The sequence below is a fragment of the Stegodyphus dumicola genome, chromosome X2 (genome assembly GCF_044657685.1).
Source record: "Stegodyphus dumicola isolate Sdum_Otavi_A_Nest chromosome X2, ASM4465768v1".
Classification (NCBI taxonomy): Eukaryota; Metazoa; Arthropoda; class Arachnida; order Araneae; family Eresidae; genus Stegodyphus; species Stegodyphus dumicola.
In genome coordinates, this window is record NC_140781.1 from 168,275,000 (window position 1) to 168,294,367 (window position 19,368).

General features: G+C 31.5%; 1 protein-coding gene across 1 annotated transcript in view; it reads left to right on the forward strand.

Annotated features, from left to right (window-relative positions):
- LOC118182066 (protein RCC2 homolog) overlaps window positions 1-17,798 on the forward strand; it is a 77,324-nt gene extending 59,526 nt beyond the window's left edge. Inside the window, exons 5-10 of the mRNA XM_035351347.2 lie at window positions 1,306-1,394; window positions 3,835-3,949; window positions 4,615-4,781; window positions 4,870-5,050; window positions 9,800-9,978; window positions 10,062-17,798. Coding sequence (XP_035207238.1) covers window positions 1,306-1,394; window positions 3,835-3,949; window positions 4,615-4,781; window positions 4,870-5,050; window positions 9,800-9,978; window positions 10,062-10,235 — 905 coding nt within the window. The 3' untranslated portion in view covers window positions 10,236-17,798. The remainder of the gene's footprint in view (window positions 1-1,305; window positions 1,395-3,834; window positions 3,950-4,614; window positions 4,782-4,869; window positions 5,051-9,799; window positions 9,979-10,061) is intronic.
- Window positions 17,799-19,368: the final 1,570 nt, after the last annotated feature.

Here is a 19,368-nt window from a genome sequence, read left to right on the forward strand (position 1 = left end):
GGGCAGATGTTTTTATTTTATTCGGCTTATAATTCCTTATTAAATGTAGTATTTCATCTCGATGTACTCCGTCTTTGATATGATTTAAATCAAATTCCTCATCATTATAAATATCACGAATACAAATCAAATAGTTTTCTGGTTGCAATTTTCTAATTTCGGCTATGCATAATGTATGTGCATGCGCGTGTTGAAAGAAATGTTTAATAAAGTAAACAAATAAATATTAAGCTTTTTTTTTTGTGTGTGTGTGTGTGTGTGTGTGTAAATTTTGATACCCTTTAGATCATAATTGCTCATTATTTTATAAATTACGGTTTCATATTTTTAATTTTATAATTTCTGCATGCCATCTTACCAGATTTAAACTGATGATCTATAATCCGGAATCACCGAAGTCCCGACGAGTCTGGATTAAAGACTTTTGACTGTACTGTATTATTAAGGCATCACTTGTCTATCCCTCCCCTATTCTTATTTTACTGTGTGTTGCACACTGGCTTCATAATAGGATTACCTGTTATCTAATCTTTTATGTTTATATGCATCATTGAAATAGTTAGTACTTGACATTCATTTCTGAAAGCAGTTAAGTTTAGGTTCTTTTTTCTGCAAAACTAACATCTCAGCAATTTTTATTTTGGGCGGTGAAAAATTTTCAGTCATTCCTTTTGTTCTCTTGATTAAAGTTCCACAAGTATTCGTTTCAAGTTTAAAGAGTTCATCTGCCAGTGACGGAGGCATGAAAGTTTATCAATATATAAAATAGTACCCTTGACCAGAAAGTTCTTCAGTTAGATTTAGCATCGCTTTCCCCATATGATCCTGAAGTTTATTTTCCTTTATTACTTGTAAAGTTGTAGATATAACCTAATTTAGATTCACATAATTTGTTAAAAAGTTTCTGTTCTTCAACACTCAAAACAGGACCTTATCACATAAGGTGCAGCTCTTGATTTCAAACATGGCCTGCAAACCTAAATACCCAATGCTGTAGTTTTTAGACTCCCTAAACATTTATTGATAAATGCCACTTGCACATTTAAAGGGACACCCGATGCTGTAGCAAAAAAAAAAAAAAAAAACTCCATAACCTTCATCAATGAATGTCATGTGCACATTTAAAGAGCCGTAAGCATATCTCAACTTGCAGGAGGCCTGCAAAAACCAAAGGAAAACTTTCCTTACAACTAGATATTAATATACTACTTTGTAAGCAGAAAGATTAAATATGTAGCAATTTGTGCATGTGATGTTCAAAATTATGTGATATGGCTATTGTTAAAACTGTTGCTTTTCTTCCAGAACGAGGCATTGTCTACTCATGTGGTGACAACAAGATGGGCCAATGTGGCGTGGGATCTCAAAATACTACTATAAATGTACCAACAAAGGTATAACTCATTTGTCAAATGTAGATAGCATAATTTTTCTAAATATAGTTTTAAGATATAGGAAATTATAAATTACGAGTGCAATTTAAATTATCCATCTGTTTATATTTTAGAAATGTTTACTGTAATTTTATTAATTGTATAATAATGAAGGGATAATGAAGGTGCTGTGCAGAATACATGAATTTTATAATGCATTTATGTATTATCCCATCAATTGTGAAACTGTCACCATTCAGCACCAAGTTTCAGAGGTTTTTTCAAAACTATCATGATATTTTTCCGTTAAACCTAGTTTTAAGGTATGGGTTTGCGAAATTTGGCCAGCAATGAAAGAAACGAGTAAAATTTCTGCAGGAATACAGAATTTTGCCACAAAATTTCTAGATGGAACAGCTCATAGAAGTATTTGGTATATAGCCATTGTTGCTTAGGTTTCCACAATGTGGGGTCTCTGCAATTCTCTAATTTTTTTTAAGTAAAAACAGATTGCTGTGTACTTAAAAACTGTGTATATGATAAGTCTTTGTATTCACTTTAAGCTTTCTTTGTTATTTTATGAAAAAAATGCAGGGTAATCGTAAAAAATTGTTAAAAAAATTGGGTGTCACCATTTAAAAATTTTGAACGTTTTTCTCTGTGATCCGAACTGTTACAGTTGTACTGTTTTAAAACGTTACAATTTTGAGCACATGCTTTCAAATAATATCTGAAATTTAATTTTGATTGTTTGAGTGGATGGACTGCTAAGAGTTCATAAATCAGGGAACTTTTTAAGACTGTCCTGTATGACTTAAAAATTAGCAAACCTTTAGTGTGTGTTCTGATAGTAATTCAAGAAAGTCTGAAATGACGAATTGAATGTAAAATAAGTAAAAAGTAAGCCATACTTCTCAACATTAATGCAATGTGAATTTAAAGTTAACAGTTGGCAGTCAGTTTAGAAATGTGCTCTTAATTAATGATTTTTAACCCCTTACGCGCTTATCGCGGAGGCCGGCAGTGTCTTACGCGAACGTCTGTCCAGGGCCTGGGGCTTTTTTGCTATGAAGCCTAAATCCATGAAATTTCTGAAGTATCAACGCATTGTTTAATAATGCTCTATGGAGTATTTAAATGGCTTATGCTTTATAGATATTTTTATATATACTTTAACTACCTTATTTCTTGTTTAAATGCATATTTCACACATTTTATTTTGATTACTCACCATTTTATGTCTTTTAACATTATACATCTGAAAACTAAATATATTACTTAAAATTCTCTTTTTGTATGAAAAATTTGAAAACAGGGATCTACACACAATCCTACGTTACATTCCTTGCACTCGTAATAACTCATTTGCCGTTTTGGAGGATTTTTCCCGGAATGTGAACAAACAAAGCATCATCGTCTCATTTTCTTATCAGTCTCTTCTGAACAAAGTTTTGGAAAATGTCTTTCAGTTAATCTTTCAGATTCAATATCTGAAATATTTTGCATCATTTCTGTTATTTCATGCTCTGTTAAAACATTTTCGAAGCTTCGACATTGCAACGGTGAAAACAGAAAGAATTCAGTCTAGCAAGATCTAATTATTTTCTAAAAACTGAACTGCAAACCGAAATACCCAATGCTTTAGCGAAATTAAAACTTCTCTACTTACAATAAACAACTACCACGTGCGAATTTGGAGACGTCATAAATCACGCCATTCGAAAACATTTATTTCCCCTTTTGTTTATATGATCAAACACATGTATGTGAGTCATGCTTCTCTCATTTCGAGTAGAAGGTCTAATGTACATGTATTTGAAACCATATAGACATACAGTGCCATCTTGTGGCAGAAATTATCGTTTTTAAAACATTCCAGGACACTGGCACAAATACCTGACAGTCGGGGCTGAACGGGAAAACCCTCTGGCATGCATGCGTGGCGGCCGGGAAGTGGGTGTGTTCGTTGCTGGCACGTAGGCGTGACAGTCGGAATCGAAGGGGTTAACTTTTGAGAAATAGCAGTAGCTAATATTAGTAAATTTGATGCAAACAGCAGGTTTCCAGAAGTCTAGCAACCTAAGATTATCTGCTGGTGGACCATATAATTTTTATTTTGTAATATAGATTGGATTTTAATTGGCTATATTTAATTGCTAATAAATCAACATGCAAATGAGGCAGCTAGGTAAAATTTCTCCTTTAAGTTTTTTAAGCATAAGGATGCCAGTTACACTCATGATTTGTAAAATGAAAGAAAAATTTCCTATAGTTTTACTACATTTATTATTCTGGTTACTTGCTGTGAATTTAAGCCATAAGTCATAACTTTTTTGTTTGCTTTGTATCATTTTAGTCTATAATTTAAATAATTTTTAATGTACAGGTACTATTTTATTAGTGCTTCTATTTGCTCTTATTACCTCTTTTCTAATGCTATAAATAAAATCAATTTCCTTAGATTGCATTTAAGGGCAGATCTATTACCAAAGTTGCTTGTGGTGCAGAGTTTAGTGTAATTGTTGATGTGAGGGGTGGAATGCACAGTTTTGGATGTCCTGAATATGGACAACTAGGTAATGTTATATTTTTTCCCCTTATTAATTTTTATGTTAAAGCATAAACCTGTGTAAGAGCTGTTATATACAATTTTGAAAACTTACTTTGCATGTACATTAAGCTTTTTTTTAAAAAATAGTTTGGCCAAAACTCGAATACTAATATTTGTTCACTTATGAGTAATCCAGCAGCTATTAATATATATTGGATGCATTAGTAATTAAAGAAAAAAATTTAAATCAACCATTGGTTTTAATAATTGCACAAAAAATGTTTTAAGTGCGATCAAATGATGTGGAATGGAAAGCAAAATTCTTAAGCCTAAAATCAGATGAGCTCAAATGTTTATACAGCCAGGATATTATATAATAGATCTGCTGTATTTACAATGACAGTTTAATGAACATGTTTATACAATATTGTAGGTGAATGTGTGGAAGCAATTGTCATTAATGAGCAATATGACATCATAAGCAATCTCCAGTTTTGGATATCGTAAGGTATCTGATTCTGGAGTACATTTTGCCACATAAATTTCATGGAATAATTTCTAGGCCATCCTTTAATCAATAATTACAATTATTCTAATTCATAACAATAAGGACATGTAACTTCACGTAGGAGAAAGTAACCTCTTCAATTTATGTAAATCTATTGTAAATGTTGATGTATTTAATTTTAGGTCACAATTCAGATGGCAGATACTTTGTAACTAGCAACAAGCTGTCATTTAGATGTGAATTGGCACCTCGGCGTATTATAGCATACATAGAAAAGACAAGGGAAGGCCATGTGACGTTAGTTGATGATGTGCAAATAGTTAGTGTAGCATGTGGAATAAATCACAGTGTAAGGAATCATTTTGACTGAAAGGTCTAATTTAAAAAGTCCTGTTTGTTATTATATAAAATTTAAGTTGTGCTTTGTATTTATGTAGGTGGCAGTAGATACAAAAAAGCGTTGCTTTTCTTGGGGTTTTGGAGGCTATGGAAGACTTGGTCATGCAGAACAGAAAGACGAAATGGTGCCAAGATTAATTAAATCTTTTGATGGGCCAAACAGAGGAGTGAAAAAGGTGTTTGCAGGTGGCACTTATAGCATGGCTGTCAACGAGCTTGGTAAGTATTTTGTTGTTTTTCTGAAATTCGGTCATGAACCACAATAGAAGTTTTTATGTGATAGTCTTTTCCTCATATTTTAGGAGATTTTTCTGAGTGCAGTGGAAAGCCAGTTATCTTGAATATTTGTTGTCTTAAGGCCATATAAATATAAAATCACTCTTTACTTTTAATTTTTTCTGTTGGTTTAAGCAATACAGAATTTTAGAATAGTGTAGTCTAGAACTACAGTAAAACTTCTGTAAGACAAACACAGATGTCTCTAAGACAGACGCACAGTTTCAGATTATTTTGATTTTCTGTGGAGTTGCTGTATCTAAGCTCTCTGTTTCTTTATATAATTACAGAAACCCTTGTTGCCATGAGAGATCTCACTGTCTTAACTCTAGAAAAACAACCATCAATTTGATGATTTCAGATTTACAGTGCTGTTTCCTTATTTGTGGACTCAAGTACCAATATTTCATAACTTTTCCAAGCTTTACTAGAAGTATAGACGTTTATAAAACATTCAGCTGTGAAAGGGAGATATATATGTGGGAGTGATGTCTCAGCATTAAACAGAGATTGCACCCACTGTTCCAAGTATCAGGTTTTATTTTCTGGTTCACAGAAGAAAAGACAAATGAGATGAGCATGTACAGACAGACTGAGTATGTTTTAGGAGAGGAATCACAACATTCATTCCAGTAGGCATAGGTAAATGATACCGCCAAGCAAGGAGGTTAGAACTCATGGAGATGCCCTCCACGCAGTCAGAGTGAAGCCAAAAAAGGGGGCAAGCATGCCCTTAGTAGTCGTGGCTTAGAAAGATTGACATGCTCTAACCACTTCCAATTTTGTTCCTGGTAGTCATAAAGGATCGCAGATTGTTCACACCCTCTTTCCTTTACCTTTCTCGCCATTTTATTTTATTTCTACATGTAATTGCTATAATTTCTACATTTTGTAGTTGCAATAATTTCTATATTATGTAATTGCATCCTGTAATTAATGAATGTATTGTGTTAAAAATATTGTGAACACAAAACGGTAACTATGTACCCAAACCATAATTTAATTATACTTTACTACTACTTTTTTATGCATTATTCTACTTTTTATGCATGTTCTAAAACATTCTTTTACATGGACATGAAGTTGGAAATGTAGACATTATTTCGCTGCAACAATTCAGTGCCTTTTAGGCCTTTTAGATCTATGCATACAAAATCAGAAAGCACACTGAGAACTTGAAACCATCTGGTGTTTTATCTCACTTCGCTTAGTAAGGTTATCATTTTCTTACCCTCACGTGGCGTGGCTTATTTCCTTCCCCTGGCTTCACTTTCTTTGTACTGTAATAGCAGAGACATCATCTATATATATATGTATATAATTCTCAAATTTTTCATGTTATAAATATTACTTATGTTTCAAAAAAATTTAATTTGAATAAAAAATGATAGAAATATGTAAATTTTACATTGTTATTTTAAAACTCGCACAACAAATGTGACTAAACATCAAATCCACTTGTTATATATTTACTTGAGCACAAAATAAAATGTATTTAAACATATAAAAGGTAACACACCTGTAAAGTAATTATGATCAGACATTAAAGTAAACTGTTTTCTTTTCCATGGAGAGCTTGCCACTCCCCCTCCCCTTGTTTACTTATCGTTTTGCCATCGCATATAAGTTAATTACGACTATCACTTTTATTATTATTATGAAAAGGTAAATCTGAGAACTGTATAGCTTTCTTCGTGTACTTTACACAAGGAAAATAATCAAACTCTTTCTTGAATGTCATTCAAACACGTTTTGATTATTCTACTTTTTTATGCATGTTCTAAAACATGGACATGAAGTTGGAAATGTAGACATTATTTCGCTGTAACGATTCAGTGCCTTTTAGGTCTTTCAGATCTATGCATACAAAATCAGAAAGCACACTGAGAACTTGAAACCATCTGGCGTTTTATCTCACTTCGCTTAGTATAAGGTTATCATTTTCTTGCCCTCACGTGGCGTGGCTTATTTCCTTCCCCTGGCTTCACTTTCTTCGTACTGTAATAGCAGAGACACCATCTCCATGTATCCTAACCTCCTTGCCGCCGAGGAATGTCTGTAAAGAAGGAAAGGTTCCATAAAGGTAATGTAAACCAGTTTGCTCTTACACCACTGGAAAGCAGAGGGGAAATTTGCCAAGGTGTGTGGCGACGGAACCTGGCAGCGAGAGTTTTCCCCTCCACGATGCGTACAGGAAATTGAGGAACACATGTTAAGAAGAAACATTCTTTGACTTTTCACATTAATTTAAATTAGGATTTTTCATACTTTTTCCCCTCAAAATAACTAATCCATTAATTAAATTGCTTGCGAAAAAAATATATTTTCTTTACAGTAAAGTTTAAAGAAATTTAAAATGATATTCGTTTTATATGAACTCTTGATAAATATGACCTTCAATGCTGTCTTAGGCGACAGATATTTCATGAATGCGGCAGATGTTTCCGTGTGTGTTGGAATGCAGCCACTCCTGTTGCAGAGAAGTTTTCCTTTTTAACAATACATATTCTGTGATACAGCTGACCACCTGCATGTGCGGTCACTTTAGGTAAGTCCAGGTCTGATGACCTAAGTGCGATTAGTAAGCGTCTTGTTCTAGCTCTTTTGTGACCTTTCTGTTACACCGCTTCTGGCAGACTTCTAGAACCAAGTGCAGTGTATTTACCTGGAGGATTTTTACCGTAGAAATAGATAACGCCATTTGGTGCATTGTTGAGGCACGATTTCGACATATATTGTATACCTATCTCTTCAGTCTAGAGTTGTCATTTTTACAGAATTATAAAAAAGAAGCAGAAAAATTTAAAAAGTAAGCTAAGATGAGCCTGATAAATTTAGCATTAAATTCTGGTTTGCTTAAGAGCATAACCACATAAGTTTTTATATTTTTTTACTTGCATTACTCTTTGCTTTGTTTATGTAGGTGGCAGTACTTGCTCACATTAGCTGTAGTGAGTGCATTGTATCAAATTCCAATGAAAAAATGTGTTAGCCAGTAGATGGCATGGGGATGTTCCCAGTTACGTATGCATGTTAACAGTTTTGCATCAATATCTTCATTTCTTGAGAGTTGTTTCTGCTGTTTGTTGCATGATTGATTCCTCCAGATTAGCAAAAAGAGCCGTTATCCAATTTCTTCATGCAGAAGGGGAGCATCCTTCACAAATTTATCACATGATGAAAGAGTTGTATGAAGAGCTGTGTCTCACATTGTGCATTGTATTCCAGTGGTGTCAGCATTATGAGGTGAGGATGTGTAAGCATTAAGGACTTGCCACACTGTGAGCAAGTGCACATCGTACTAACAGTGCTATAGATTTTGGCTGTAGAAGAGTTTGTATGGCAGAATCATTGGATCACCACATGTGAAATTACTGTTGATAAACAAAGGCACTGTGCATATATAATCCAAAAGAGCTTGGTTAGGACAAAGTTTGTGCACAGTGTTGGGAACCCAAGCATCCATCAGCGAATCAGAAGATGGCAAGAATGGGTGTTTGCTTGACCCATCTGCTGGGTTATGCAGAGCAAGGAATGAGTTTCATTGCTAAGATTGCGGCATGTGATGAAACAAGGTGTCACCATTTCGAGCTTCACTCGAAGTAAATGAGCATGGAGTGGCAGCATCCTGGTTCTTCTAGTCCAACAAAAATCCCATTCTGCCCAGAAGGTCGAAAAAGTGATATTCAGTTTTGTTTTCAACAAAGAAGGTCCCCTGGTCATTGACTAGCTACAACAGGGTGAGCAATTAATGTAGGGCAGTATTGCAACACTTTGCTGAGGCTCAAATAGATCATCAAGAATGAGGGCAGGAGACGCTCTCAAATGGGATAATGCTTCTCCAGGACAAAACTAGGCCACATGTAGTCAAGAAGACCCTCAAGAACCTTGAAAGTTTTCAGTTGGACATTCTGCAACATTCTCTCTACATCTCCAATATCTCCCCATGTGAATCACATAACTTTGGCTCCTTAAAAAAAATATCTGGAAGGTCAGAGGTTCACCTGTGACAAGGAAGTGCAGTATGCCATGAAAACTGGATCTGTTAGCATGCCAGAAGTTTCTACACTGAAGCTATCCACTCCCTTCATATGCGTTGTGAACAATGTATCAATGTCAGTGGTAATTATTATAGTTGTACTCTTCCACAGAGACTGTAATTATAATATTGCTATTAAATTTTCTTTACATATAACTGTAGTGTCCTTTTCATTTGGACACGTACTGTATTCCCTATTTTAATTAAACCAGTCAAAGTTTTTTTGTAAGGGAGAGAAACCCTGACCTAATGTCAGTTAATTAATGACCTAATGTTAAATAAATGTGTGACTCATTTGTTTATTGGCTTACATAGCAATAATTTATCAGTTAATGAACTTGTTCATATTTTTTTAATTAAATTCAGTAACACGTCATCACATATGAATTTGTAAATATGTAGCTAAGCATTTTTGTTCTACGGTACATGTACAAGAATAAACAGAATGCATTGAGGTTTAGACTAAATTTGATAACTGATAAACTTTATACCTGCTTTGCTGTTTAAAAAGTAAAGGCAATTGGTGTGTTTTCAACTGTTCTAAAACTTTGAATCAAAAGAGAATTCGAGTTCTGTGATTTTTTCTATGAACATTAATTAAATTCTTCTGGGGTTTTCTAAGTGTACATTTTAATTATTTTTTTATTTTTTAGATGTGTTATTTTTTTGGGGCCAAAATAAAAGAGCTGGAGAAGCAACAATGTATCCCAAACCAGTCCCTGATCTTGCTGGTTGGCAAGTGCGGGATGTTGGGTGTTCAAATTGTAGTATAGTTTGCATTGCTGATGAAAGTGTCATTTCATGGGGTCCTAGTCCTACTTATGGTGAACTGGTAAGCACTCTTTTTTCTTTTCAGACTAATAAGAGGTTGAAGCGTAATTATCTAGAAATCTGAAGTTTTTTACTTCATTTTAGGGTTATGGAGAGTCCAGACCAAAATCATCTACAACACCACAGGAAGTGAAACCATTAGATGGTATTCACATTCATGCTGTTGCCTGTGGTTATGGCCATACTTTACTTATTGCTCGGGATGATAGTGAAGAAGATAGGAATAAACTTAATCAATTGCCAGAATATTTACCATGATGCTGTTTCCTTTTAGTAATGTGATTCCTTGACATGTGGTGGGTACATTGTTGGGGGTCAAAATCATATAATTCCATTTGAGGTGTATACTTTTTTTTTAAATCTATAGGTATATTCACATGAGGAAAAAAAAGAGGAGGAAGAAGTAAAAGTGTGTTTGCAATCACCATTGTTCTGTGTGCTATTTTCAAGAAATATGCTTCATTTCTCATCTTATTTATTTTCACTAGACATAAAAATCATACTTTATCTGGTAAAGGTACCATTACTACTAGCATTGAGAAATATTTTTGAAATATTTTGTAAACATTTAGAACACTTTCTAAAGAGTGATGGATTAAAAATGTCCTGAACGTATCAAATTTCATTGCATAAAGTGTTGAAAGAATTATGCCATCATCATTTATGTTATTGAAGATTTCAAAAGAATTATTTAAAATAATGCAATGTTTTTACTATAATAATAATCAGCATTCAATAAAACAGAAGTGAACACGACAGAAAAAATTTTGATGTTCAATTTAACATACCCAAGTCTGAGTAATTCTACTATATTTATTGATTGTAAACACACAGATCATTCCATTTAACTATCTTGTCCTCTTTCGTGCTGATTTGTGAATTTTTATTTTTTAAAATTTTTATGAAGCTGTGTAATATGATCTTTTTCAATTAAACACACAATTAGAAGTTACCTGTTATACATTTCTTTTAGTGGAATTAAGTATGTAAATTTTAGATAAGCATGCAAGAACAGATAAAAAAAATTTTAATGAATAAATGGAAGCTTTGTGAAGTATGATCTTTTTTTAAAAAAAATAACCTATTTTGTAATTCCCATTTCTATGCTTTTTAGCATTCCTTTAAAAGTAGTGGTGATATTACTGTTTTGTATGTTTTTGGGGATATTTAGTAAAAAGATAACTGTATAATCAAGGTATATTAGCATTCCCATATACATTTTGTAATCTCATTTAACCAAACAAATCAGCTGATCTAAAGGAAACACATTTATTATTTTGAATCTGTGTATATTAATTTAGTTTGCTTTAGAAGTGATGGGCATGGTATATATTATTTTATTTTCGTGCTAGAAATCTTAATTTACGTTTTTAATATCTTAAAGTTTTCATTCTCTTTTTTTTAATTATTTGAATCTTTGGAGAGTTTAGAAAAGCAGTTTCCTTTTCAACTGAATCTAGGGACATTATATTAGAAATCCGATTAGTGAATTAAAAATACCATAATAGGAAAAAAGATATTTATTGGAAGGTAAAATTAATATGTATTGTGAAGTATGCTCCTGGGGTAGGTAGGGTGGTGCAAGAAATAACATGCTAGCTACAGGTATTTGGTGATAACTAATATGCTGAGCCATTTTCTTTGTAAATTCTTCCATGAAAAACACATTTCTTGTGACAGAGAGCCCCTAAAAGTTTTTCTATGATAAATGAATCTGAAATAAGTGAATTTCTTTGAATGTTTCAAGAAAACTTAAAATATTTGCAAAAGTACTTTCCATCTTCATAGTTAGTTGCACAGCTAATGTGCAATAAAGTGAAGATACTATCTCCTTAGGTTGTTTCTAATAATACATGAAATTTTTATGTGCTTTCTTATGGCAGAAATATCAGTTCTTTAGTTTTAATGCAAAATAGCATAGGCTATCATATGCTACTTTGATGAACTGCTAAGTGAAATGTTTTCCTGTTCTTGAGTTAGAGTTTTATGCATTAAGACTTACTATGCATTCAGTCTAATCATCATTTTCAATCAGATATTATTTAGTGATATCCTACTAATCATATTTCAAAGATGATTTTTGTTTTATTTATGTAAAGTAGGATTTGATAAATTTTGTAGTGAAATAAATAATTTTAACTTTTTAAAGGGATGCCCTTTTGTAAAAATTTTTTAAAGGAAAAGTCTCATATTCATATTGTAATTTACTGGTAATGACTAAACATTTCTTCACTGTGCTAGATCGTAAATTTTTATGGGGCAGATTCCTTTTGATTTGACAGTGCTATGAATGTTTTGCCCCCTTCATTATTATAGGTAAGGGGGGATGAAAGTGGAGAAAAACAAAGAGCATCATCTTCCCCTTTCTCATATAAATGTGTTTATTTACAATCAAAACCAGTAAAATTTTTCTTTGCCAATAAACTTGTCACTACAAATTCATTATTACACTTTAGACATTCTAGCTGCTTTTTAAAAATTCTGCATGCTTTCTAAAATTAAGATGCTTATGATGTAATGTTGTGTGAACAAAAAGTAGATCTATCAGAGTCAATTTAAAGTAAGAAAAAAATGCACTTTTTATTTGAGTTTGGTGCAGATTCGAATAAAAATGCTACCGGTGAAATGATGAAAAGTGAAATGATGGCACATGGCAACTACCTGAAGAAGTTTGTTATATTGAAGTTTCTTATATATTTCAGATCTGTTTTATTAAATATATGAAATGTATAAAAATTTTATGTCATGGAAAATGTTATGTCTTACTTATGTGGTACAAAATACAGCATTAAAAGACATGAAGTATTAGTTATGCTGTAAGAAGTTCATTGTGGCTGTTCTTATGATATTGTTCTAACATGTACATATAATAATTAGAAGTCACTGGGTATTTTTAAAAAATTAAATTTCTCTGCCCTAAAAGTTATCAGAGCAAGAGAGAACTTTATAGGATCTCCGAAACTTCTTTGTCTGGAATATAGGTTGGAAATGCATAAATAAAAAGCAAACATTTTCAGAGAAATACATGTTAAATGCAGACCTCCAGATTCATATGTTGTGCAAGGTATAAAATCACTTTTGAAAGAAATACATCCAAAGCATGTCAAGTTGAACTGTAATAATAAAGTTAAAATGTTCTTCAGTAGTGAAGAAAGACTAGGAGGTTAATTTTGTAAATCCTCGGCAATTTGTGTAAAATATCAGATGATATATTAATAAATGTCATGTGCTGAACTCTCCGTACCTATTTCACTGTCACCATTTTATGTAGAAATCTTGTAAAGATTGCTGAAAACATAAAAAAAGAATTGCAGTCACTGCTCAAGAACAAGGAAATTTTGCCTTGAAAAATTTTCCTACTAGGATTCAAGTTTAAGTAATAAAGAAGGAATTGGCAGGGATTGTTACATACTGAAAGTCCTGAAGTTTTATTCTCACTTCAAGAAAAATCTACAATTTATTAGTGAGTTGGCTGCAGATGACGACATTCGTGGTTTAGTGCAGTAAATGAAGTAATTTTGCTGTAACAATCTGCATTTATATGGAATGCCATTTTTGTATCTTGGATTTCTACTAAAACTAGTTATTGAAATGAACTTCAATTCTGCCTTCATACTGTGGCATCATGAAGTAAATGAAACTATTAACTGATTAAAAAAAATTATTTTGTTATTTTTCCATACTCTAAGGAATGTATGTTTTGTGTAATTTATAGGCACTTAACACTTTCATGTAGCTAATATCAAAATTATATTGGGATCAAAATTATATTGGGATACAAGATCATTAGTAGTGTTTTTATGGAAGTATATGCATAATTTTAAATTATATAGTTAATTATTGAGGTTTATTATTGAGATAACATTTAGTTACAATTAAAATATCTTCTTTAAAAGCAGGTGGAGGAAGGAGTTTTGAGTAGGATGTATTTTGCATTTGGAGAAAATCATAAGAGCCTAATGCAGTTAGCATGTTTCAATTGGATAATCACCCAAAATAAAAAAAAAATTCAGTTGGCATTGTTGATATCTTTTTTTCCTTTCATAGGTTAATTTTTGTTAAATTACAATAAGTTATACATACTTTCTATTTTTGGAAGAGTTTATTAGAAATCCTCTTGTATACAATTCAAATAATATTGTGAATGCAGGAAATTTCATTTATATTGTTGAAAAATCAAATTTTCGATTGGCAGACTGACACATTCTTTCAATTGTAAAGAAAAAATGCTTGTAGTTATTACAGGAAAAATATGGACAGGGATAATGGATTGAGCGGGTAGACTAAAATTAAGAATCAACTATTTTTTATATTAATAAATGTTATGATCATATAATCAGTTTCAGAAATTTTATGTACATTTGATGTACAAACACCTGAATAAATTTCATGCATTATTTGTCTGAATCACGTGAAGTGTACACAATTTTCAGGACATTGTTAACGAATCAATTGACAGTGTGAAAAGAAAAAAGATTGGAAATTCCTGATTTAGATAAATTTTCCTTTTCATAGGAAGGGTGCATTTTGGCATACAGTTAGGAAAGAGGATTTTTTTTTTCAGAGAAGTGAGAAAGTGTTTTCTGCAGTAAGTCATTAATTTTAGTTACATTATATGCAGTTTTCCATTTTATCATAATAGATTTTTTTTTTGTTTTTTATAATAATATAATTATATTTGCAAGAAGTCAAAGTTTTTATGGAATTTTTATTTCCAATTAATTCCTGTATTACTGTCAAGTTTTTGCAATTTCTGATCTATCTGCTAACATGATGCATCTGATTTTGTTTAAAAAATGCAAATAATTCATGTTTTTGTTTATTGAAACTAAAGAATTTTCTGTTGGATAGAGTTTCAATGCAGGAGCTTACAAATTAATATGTATGCTATGTTTAAACTTCCGAAAGTACCAAAATATTCCAAATGTACTTTTAAAAAGGATTTTAGATTTACGTGCAACTGGTAATCCAGTCACACAAGTCCTTTGGTGCTTAAGAAATTTTGAAATATATTTTGGTATCTATATATTACTTGCATTTTGGGGGGGGCTTTAATAGCAATATGAAACAAACAGTATGTAATAAAGAAATGTATATAACTTTATTTGAGGAAAAGCTGTAATAATGTGCAACTGTATAACTTACATGTATAAAGTAAAGAGAAAAGTCGTAAAGGATAAATTGCATGCTATTAGGTCAGTAAAGGATTATACGGAAAAGTGATGCTACTTGCACTTTAATGACAGCTTAAAACCAAAATAAAGTAAAAATAAATTAAGTTTTTTAAAGAAAACTTTTTTTTTTAATTTGCTTTTCCTTTTTCCCCCCCCCCTCTAATTCCCAAGCAAAATGGAGACTGATTATCCAGAGAACTGTCTGATTAAAATTCTTATTTAATTAATGTGGAGTTTAATAAATTTATAAATAAATAAATTTAAATGTAGTTTTCATTTTCATCACATGAAAACTCTGATAATGTATATAGATTTCTCAAAGAATGAAAAATATATTTAGATCATTTAATGCAATTGCTTGCTTTTCATTTGAAACGGTTTATCTGCAACTGCAGCCATTGACAAAAAGTTCAAACAAAATGTTCTTTGTTCTTTGATGACGAAGTTCTTTGATTTTATGTATGCTCTTTGAGGTCTCTTCGCAGATTCTATCGTTGAAACACTTAAATAAGCATACATTGCTTACATCATTACACTTTTCTGGGGATATATTAGGACGATGCATAAATTATATTTTGTTGCTATTTTCTCAAATTTAGAAAGTTTTATGTATTGTTTATCAAAAATAGAAGGAAACTGTTGACCTGGATTTACAGTATATTTTTTAATTTGGCCTTTATGAAAAATGAAGCATTTCAGGAAAGCTTATTTTCCTTCAGCAGAAATTCAAAATAAATCTAAGATTATGGATAAATATAATTACATGCATGGTTTCTCATAATAACAACCAAAAAAAAAACTGCTAGATAGGAAACTTAACCATGCTTATAATAAATATGTAAAGGAATACTATGATTAACTGGTAGATAGGAAACTTAACCATGCTTATAATAATATGTAAAGGAATACTATGATTATATTTGTTTTTGTTTGTATTTTTTGGATTGCTTGTCACTCAGTGTTTAAAACCTGGAGTATTTTCTTTTTTGTAAAGAGGAAAGGCCACAGCTGTTAATGTATCTCAAGGTAATGAGTGTTTTTGCTAAGCAAGTGGATATTAAATGCTTTTCTGTATTGTTCTTTGTAAAGAAACTGTTAGTATTTGATTTTATTGCATTCAGAAGCTGTGAATTAAGATTTGCAGTATCCCTCATAATGTAAATTCTTATAAATGAGTAAAAAGTCTACAAGGTGGAAAAAAAAAATTAAGATATTTTTAGTGTTGCCTTCTAAAGCACTTCTACATGCATTAAAGCTGAAAGCAATTAATTCAATTATTTTTCTAAGCTATAAATTTATGATGCTATTTTATGATATTACATAAATGCCTTTTAAATTCACTGCATTATTTGCTTTATTGACCTTTTTCTAGTCAGACTGAAAATTCTGTACCTGTTTTTATAGCTTATGAAATTATGCATGTGTAAATTTCCCTTCCATTTTGCATTCCCCATTCGAATAAAGGCAGATTTTAGTTTATTTAGAAATCGTATCAAAGATTAGAAATAACTATGTACAGCATTTGCAAGGGGGATTATAATATATATAGCACAGTATAAAGCATTATCACTTCAGTAATTTAAGCATCCAGTAAATGTTTTAGTTTCACAGCTCAAACTGGTTATTCTGATGCATAAAATCTGTATACCTGTTCCGTATACAGTAATTGCTTTCCAGAATAAAATATTTTTGAAAATTTAAAGCGAGACCTAGAAACAGAACTAAAGAATACTGATTAATGTATGCATAATTTTTAATTTACTCTAAATTTTGTGGAATCCCTAGATACCAAAATATATTACAGTTGTGCAGATTGTGCCAAACACTTTTGAGTGCTTTAAATTCAAAAGAAGAAAAAATCCATCCACATTTGTCTTAGTCTTTTGTAGATGATGATATATGGCCTGTGAAGCATTGTGTAGACATGGTTTTGCTTAGTTTGATAACAGTGAGCAAAATTACAAAATATTGAGAATGAATAATATTTATATGTAGTTAAACATATTTCCTATTATATGGGCAATTTTTCTTTTAAAAGTACATAAAAATCATTTGAAATTTTTATATGTGTTTTATAGATTTTAATAGAGAATTTTTATTTCACAGTTTACCTTTAAGAATTTTTGTATACAGTAATTATTTTCTTTAGCTGTTACTAACAGAAATATAATTTTAATTACTTTAAAATCTGATGTCCCTATGTTTTGATACTGGAGTAAGAAACTTTATTGAAGTACTTAATTTTAAGCCAAAAAAAATTTAGCATCATGATCTAGCTTTGTTTTAGTGTAACGTAGTTGTGATGCACTGGAATCATTATAACATATTTTGTCATCTGTAAGAAATTTCTGCTCTTTGCTGTCATAATTATTCTGTGGTTGTGGTGTGAAAAATACAGTTTCCTTATCTAAAATGTTCCTTGAGGAAACCATTCCTCAACAATTCTTCAATGATGTGATGTTATTTTTTATGCTGTTATGTCCTTTTTATTATATGTTAGAGAATTATGAAACAATGCGCACATGTAAAAATCACTTGGATTTTGTTCAGTTATTCACTACTTTTTCATAATAGCACTTTTGATTTTCAAAAATCTGTGTTTTATAAGCTCTTTATGTTTGAAATAAAGGAGTGAGACTTTCTTAAATTTTAGTTTTCAGTTTCTTTTTCTCCTCATGTGGCAGAAAATGTCACTACTCTTGTTATGTCACACAAAATTAACGAAAATTTTTTTAATGTGGATGGTAACAGCAGGTAACTAATAGAATTCTAAATAATGATAATGATTTTAATTAGTATTTTCAATATTTATATGCTTTTAATAAAACTAAAAATTTTCATTGTGATCTGAGTAATTTCAGTTTTCTTTGATGATGTAAACATCTCAAAAATTTCATGAGAGTTTTTTCAGCCATCATCCCCCTCCCCAATAGGAGAGTCAAAATAATTTGGCTACCATGAATTTTTTACATCAACACTAAAATAAATCGTGATGTTTGTTAATGTGATCAGCCTTCTCCAAACCTGTTTTCTACTTTTATTCTTGCAATCCATGTGCAGTTGTCTGTCGTAGTTCTACAATTATTTTGGGTAAGATTTAATTTCATTGAATGAAAATGAATTTTCTCGGTTGTTTAACAGTAATTTATCACTTTATTATAAGCTGATGATTTCAATTTCATAACTTCTTTAATCTGGGAGGCCCATGGAGAAAATAGTGTTGAGAATGTGTCGAACCTAACATTATGAACTGAGCACATGATTAAAAGAGCATGTTATAACGGGGAATGTTGACAATATTGGCCACAGCTACCAATTTTAGTTATAATAACCAAAATTATTTTATAAAGTTGGAAATACTAACCGAAAAAAAATCTAGTTACACACTTCTGTATTTCTTAGAGACTTCATAATATCACCAAATTTTGTATGCTTTGATAATACTTTGATTTTTTAGAGCTAAATTTTAGGTCTTGGGATAGCTGTGACTCTATGCATTCATATATGAAAATTCATTAACTTTATTGTCAAATGTTTTTTATGCACTTCATTATATATTCTCTCTACAGTCAAAAACAAGTACTTCAGAACAAAACAAGACTGTAACAAACTCTACAGTCTGCAAAACTGTGGTTTTTGTGAACTTCTAGATATACCTGGCAAAATTTTTGCATTCAGGCTTTCTTATTAGCACTTTTCTCAAAGATTTCTTGTCTTCCAGCTGCTTTAACCCTTTGTGGCATGGTATGCCGGTCGGGGCACACCTAAAAATTTCCTTCTGTATGCACAGAAAAATTGAACTAAAAAGGATTTTTAGGTACTCTGAACCTTCTTTATTTATAGTAGATGGCAACTCAACATAAACCAATCCATACATTTTAGCCATGTTTAGTTTTTCAAGACCCTCATTTTTCAAAAAAATCTTCCCCGTACCCCCTTTTTTTTAAGGAGTATAAAAAGAATTGTTTGAAAAGAAATTTCTTTTATGTTTTTGGTTGTATGCTAATCTTCTTATTCTATATTAGTTTTAAATTTTTACCTTAAAAATCTTCCCTAATGTCGAACGGCGAACCTCTGGTGTTCCCAAAGCGGGCTCACCAAGACTTTAGGACAACTGAGAGACTGTATTCTTTGTTTCTCCGCATCTCATTGGTCAGTTCATTGACAACAGAAAGGTGGGTCCACATCTGTGTTTCATTTCCTGTTTTTCTTTCTTC